The following is a 6000-nucleotide window of genomic DNA, read 5'->3' as shown; positions in this document are numbered from 1 at the left end:
AAAGTAGTAGTGTCCCTACTGCAAAAGTTAGGTGATAATATACTACAAAGCTCTTAAAAGATTTATTCTGGATTTAACTTCTTTCTAATGAATTCCTGGAAAAAAAAACACAGATTGCCCTATGCAATGCAATGATTCAGCAATAAAAAGGAATTACTGAAATATACACAATACAGATGAACCTCAAAAACATCTTAGGAGAGAGCAGCCAGACTCACTATGAGCACATAGTGTCTGAGCCCATTAACAGGAAATGTCCAGAAAAAGGAAGAAGATTTATAATTGCCTGTGATGGAGAAGCGGAAGGAGTGACTCTAATGGGCTTATAGTTTTTCAGATAATGAAAATGTTATAAAATTAAATTATGGTGCAGGCTACACACCTTGTAAATAATACTAAAAGACACTATCTTACACATTTTTAAAAAGTGAGCTTTATGATATGTATGCTACATCTTTAAAAAAAAAAAAAAAAAGATGTATAGGCCCTCCCTGGTGGCGCAGCGGGTTAAGCACAGCACTAAGAAGCTAAAGCCGCTTCCGTATGAGTTCGATTCCCGCCTGCCCCGGAGGTGACCACATGGTGCAGCAGACCTCTCCTGACCCGCCCGCTGCTCCTCTCAGCAGTGTACTTGGCAGATCTGCCTGTTCTGTTCCCCACTCTGTCTCTTGTGAAGCCTCTCGCCGCCCCTGAGCCTCTGGCCTGTACCCCAGTTCTGTATGCACAAATAAATAAATCTTTTTAAAAAAATGTGTATTAAAAAAAATTTTTTTTTTTGTCCAGGGCTTGATTACACATACCGTACATACATACACACCAAAAAGAGTAAGAAGTGTGTTTTAAATCCACAGAACTTAAAAACAAGAAACCAATTGACAATTATACAGCTTGATATATCAGAAAAGTAGTTTCAGAAAATCCTGCCAAAATGCCAGATACCACAATATTCTTGGTAAGCTACTTTTGAAAGGGGTCAAGAATAAAATCCTTTCAGGATTCTTATTAATATATTAATATATTTTTATTTAATTTCCTTCTTTTTCCTTCTTTTACATCCTGAAATTGAAACATCAAGATATGAATATATAAAAGCCCCTTTTCTCAGTATTCTATTCCTCACATTTTGGAATTTTTAATCATGAACAAATTATACAAGAAAAAGCTAATCTTAAGTTTAGTAAATGTGCATTACCTTCCATAACTTACTCCTAAGATTTCTTCTTATTTCCTCCACCTGGATATTAGAATATTTTTATTAACTCAATTTTTCCTTTATCTAACTAACATAGTACATGTTTTTGTACTATTAGTTACCTAACAAAAATAGAAATGAACCATGGACTGGAAAAAATAACCTTCTCACCCAAACACCACTAACAACAGAATCAAGCAGGTAAAAATTCTAAGAATTATATATGAATTATGTAAAACAGAACAAACTCATGTTAACTCATTTTTATTAGTAAGACCATGTAATTCAGTTGCACCCAGAGCAACACATGAAGAACTAGCATGAACACATAAAATGGACACTCCTTCATAATGGAATGAGGAAGAAAATAAGGATGTGATTATGAATACCACTCACTCAGTGAAATGAGGAAGTAGCAACATTATATTTCTATTTTATGATCCCTCACAAACAAGTACACTCCCTCCCCCCTTTCCAGTTTAATATTTGCCTGCCCCCCTCACTACATCTAATCTGGCATCAAAAAGCAAACATGATCTACCATAAGAGTGAATGGCTCATTCTTTCCCGTTAGTAGCTGTAGCTAAGTTTTGTAAGAAAATGGCAAGTTTGGGCCCTTCCTGGTGGTGTAAGGAGTTAAAGCACAGCACTATGAAACCATCAGGAACACCAGCATTAGTTCACTCCCCGGCCAGGGAGCTGACCCACATGGCATAGCAAACCTCTCCTGCTCTGCTTGCTGCTCCCCTCAGAAGCATATTTCAGTCTCCCTGTTCTGCTCCCCACTTAGTCTCTGGTGAATCCCCTCACCTCCTGCACCTCTGGCCTGTACCGCAGTTCTTACACGCATGCATAAATAAATCTTTAAAAAAGAAAATGGCAAACTTCACCTATTTTCACTACTAATGCTATCTATTTTTCAGTGAAAAATACTACTGAAGGTATAACCTTTTCACTATTTTCACTACTAATGCTATCTATTTTTCAGTGAAAAATACTACTGAAGGTATAACCTTCCTCCAACAAACTACAGTGGTATCTATTTCCTTCTACACCTCCAAGAATTATTTCCTGTTTAACCTTCTCCTAATTCAGTTTACCTTTTGTGTGTGTGTGTGTGTTTTTTATTACAAAGTTTATTTTTACATCATTTTGCGCATTTTTTTCCATCTCGATTGTAATCCCCGCGGGTTTCCCATCACCAAATCACCCCTGTGCAGTTTACCTTTTTATTCTACATCTGTATACAGCTCAAGAACTATCCACCTGTGTGGTACTTTGCTAAGGCCTGTGAGTTTGCAGGACTTACATTTTCTCAAAAAATTTTTTACACAAAGTTAAAAAAAAGCACTGGGCAGCGCCAATATTTGGTTAATTTGTTCCCTGGAAACATGACGCAAGTTCCAAAGTTAATGTACTCATTCACAAAGTAATTCAGTTATATCCTCATCATTTCATTCATGTATTAAGTATTAATCACACACTGACAGAGGACCTGCCGTGCAAACTGCAATCAGTCCCCCGCTCAAAAATTGTCACTGATTCCTCAGCGCTTACCAAATTTCTGAGTAAGACTTTCAAAAACAGTTTCTCATACATCCACATTCCAGGTCCTCCCAAACATTCCTCATACTTTGCCTACATGAAGCCCTCAGTCAGGAATGCTGTCTACACTGCAATCAGCAACCCCCTACTGCCAATTCTCCATGTGAATTATCTGGTCTCCACAGTGTGCTGACACTATGAGAGGGTCCTGTAAAGATTTTCTAGTTTGAATATGTGAACAAAGCTTTAGCTCCCATCAGTTACACCACCACCAACTCAGTTTAACTGGAAGATATTGACCTGAAACAAGTAACTGCAATACTATTCAGCAGGTAGTAAGCTGCATTAAAGTGAACCAGAGCTGAGGGATGTAAAAACATAAACCTAGTAAAGATGCACTCTAGCCAAAAAGTCTATTTAAAATGCACAGGGTTTTGAAAAAAAGGAAAAACAAAGACAATTTTTAGTTTCTTTCCATTTTCAATGATAAAAATTAGTTTGACCTACTAGACCAAGCTCTGAAAGCAGAGTTTTGCATGACACTGCAAAAAATACCTTAACAAAATTTACTTGTAGACATTTTAGTACAATGAGTATTATGACCAACTCAAGGTGCTGGTGCTGGTGCTGGGATGGGTGCAGAATGGCTAAGATGAAAATGCCTGATCCTGAGTTCTCCCTGGGCCAGAATCCTTGATCCCTAAACTGACTGATCTTGCCTTCCCAGATGTCCTACCCAGATGATAACCTCTTCTCCACCTTCCACTGTCAACGCCCCCCACAGCTGCCATTCATTCCATCACTTCTCTCAGAGGTGATCTAGCTGCCAACAGATCTGCCTCCTCTAAAACCCCACAAAAGCAAGCAAGTTATATTGGAGAAAAAGAATCTCAACTCTGAATGCCTTTTCTAATCTAGTACATGTTAGGCACAAACCAGTTTGTTTTAAAAAAAATCAGGCATTTTCATCTGAACTTTAAACAGCTATTATGTGTATACATCATGTAAAACTCTGGAGGCTCTAAAGGCACAAGGAATATACCGAGAAAGTGAAGTCAAGGAGGTCTTCTTCCCAGAGACAATCATTATCATCTGTTTGCTGTTACTGAACAGTTTTTGCTTTCACTATAGACAGAGAAGCTCAACCACATTCTGTTTTAGGGCTTGCTTCTTTGGGGAAAGGTGCTGATCTGAGAACCAGACATCTATGTACAATGTGTCTGTGAGAAAACACGCCATGAGTGTTAAAGAACACCATCTTTTCAGAAGACTGTAGACACAGCTGGGATAAATATTTCATGATATCTTGAAAAGATCATGGTTTTTAGCACTTCGCAGATCCATGTCCACATATAAGATCTGAACTAAACATTTTAGTATATATTATTTAACTTGCGATTTTTTTTTTAAGATTTTATTTATTTACTTATTCATACAGAACTGTGGTACAGGCCAGAGATGCGGAGGGTGAAAGGATTCACCAGGGACAGAGTGGGATGCAGAACCGGCAGATCGATGAAGTACACTGCTGAGGGGAGCAGCAGGCCGGTCAGGAGAGGTCTGCCATGCCATGTGGATCTCCTCCAGGCAGGCAGGGATCTAACTCATGCAGAAGTGGCTTAAGCTTCTTAGTGCAGTGCTTTAACCCGCTGCGCCACCAGGGAGGGCCAAACTTGTGAATTTTTAGCTTGCTTTTCAAAAAAAACAGGGACTGGTTCTCATGATGATTAAGTTTAAGATATGTTTATTACTTTATGATTTCTCCATGCCTTTAATCGTGCTTTCAGCTTTCTTTGTGGAATTCTTCACTTAACATTTTAAATCTGAGTATTTTTAGTATACACCCAAATTTCTAAAGGAAAAAAAGTGAGTGAAAATACCAAACTTTCTATAAAAGGCTTTATTTACAGAATCAAAAACTCCAACAATTACCTTTTGTTCTTCTCTTTCTGTTGCATGATGACACTTCTCAATTCTCCAATGCCTCAAGAAGTCTCGAAGATAGCCAAAGAGCGTAAGTACACCATACCCCACATAAGTAAGCACAGCAACCAGCATTGGTGTCTCCTCAAAAGCTTCATTAAATGGTCTTTTATATAATCCTCCATTTTGTGTAACATGATGTATCTAAAAGGGAAGTTTAAAAATGTTTACTTTTATTCACGTTATGACAAAGACTTGCTAAATTTCTAAATCCTGAGATTTGCATAATTCTTCAGAATTGTGTAAATAGTAGTTTTTTAAAATACCACTATGATTTAAGCAGGCTATAAATTTTTCAACAAAAATAACTTATAACTTAGAAATACTCCATATAAATAATAAAGAAAAACAGAGAACAGGGGATGCCCAAGAACAATGTCTTTACACTCATTTCTATTATAGTTATTTGGTCTCAAGGAAAATCCTTAAAAGCCTGAGTGGACAGGATAATTAATATGCAAATTTCAACAAGTCAAAGTCTTAGCACTTCAGAGATGTGCAAGTTGATGCAAAATTTTTATCTTCACAAGGTCTAAATAAAAGAGGGATCACAATCTTATGCATACATAATGCTCCAGAGAGGAAAGTATATGCTTGTCCATTCATTGCACAGGTAGCAGTAAGAACATTATTTATTAAGTGCTAACAAAAAAAAATATTCAATAATGTCTCATTATTATCAGTATTACAGAAGATGGCACCTTATAGGAGCTCAACAAATATCTTTTGAGTCAATGAAAATATATGTTATGCTCTTTGCTCTTTCAACAGTAACCTCCTCAGCCTAGAAGAAGTTAAGTCAACTATAGTGGTTGCACGGTTAATCTTAAAATTTTTTTTCCTAAAGATTTATTTATTCATACAGAACTGGGGTACAAGCCAGAGATGTGGAGGGTGAGAGGATTCACCAGAGACAGAGTGGGGAGCAGAACAGGCAGATTGATGAAGTATACTGCTGAGGGGAACAGCAGGTGGGTCAGGAGAGGTCTGCCGCGCCATGTTGATCTCCTCTGGGGCAGGTGGGGATGGAACTCAGGCGAGAGTGGCTTAAGCTTCTTAATGCAGTGCTTTAACCTAACCTGCTGCGCCACCAGGGAGGGCCTAATCTTAAAATATTTTTAAAACCCAGATAGACAACTTTTAGTCTCAACTGGACTGTAACTATGACCTAGACATCAAGTTTACTCTAAAACAAGCCTTGGCGACAAACTCTCATGGAATATTTCAAATTCTGGATTTATCCTGCAATAGAGCTCCTTAAGCTTTTTATTCTAACTTGA

The 6000-nt window shown here is 37.7% G+C and overlaps 1 protein-coding gene across 1 annotated transcript in view; it reads right to left on the bottom strand.

Annotated features, from left to right (window-relative positions):
- The window catches only part of SPTLC2 (serine palmitoyltransferase, long chain base subunit 2), a 95526-nt gene that overhangs the window by 66749 nt on the left and 22777 nt on the right, over positions 1 to 6000 (bottom strand). The window contains exon 2 of the mRNA XM_012724636.1: positions 4670 to 4864. Coding sequence (XP_012580090.1) covers positions 4670 to 4864 — 195 coding nt within the window. The remainder of the gene's footprint in view (positions 1 to 4669; positions 4865 to 6000) is intronic.

The sequence above is a fragment of the Condylura cristata genome, unplaced genomic scaffold (assembly GCF_000260355.1).
Source record: "Condylura cristata isolate star-nosed mole 26May11 unplaced genomic scaffold, ConCri1.0 scaffold00013, whole genome shotgun sequence".
NCBI classification, from domain to species: domain Eukaryota; kingdom Metazoa; phylum Chordata; class Mammalia; order Eulipotyphla; family Talpidae; genus Condylura; species Condylura cristata.
This window is presented reverse-complemented; position numbering and strand designations above follow the sequence as displayed.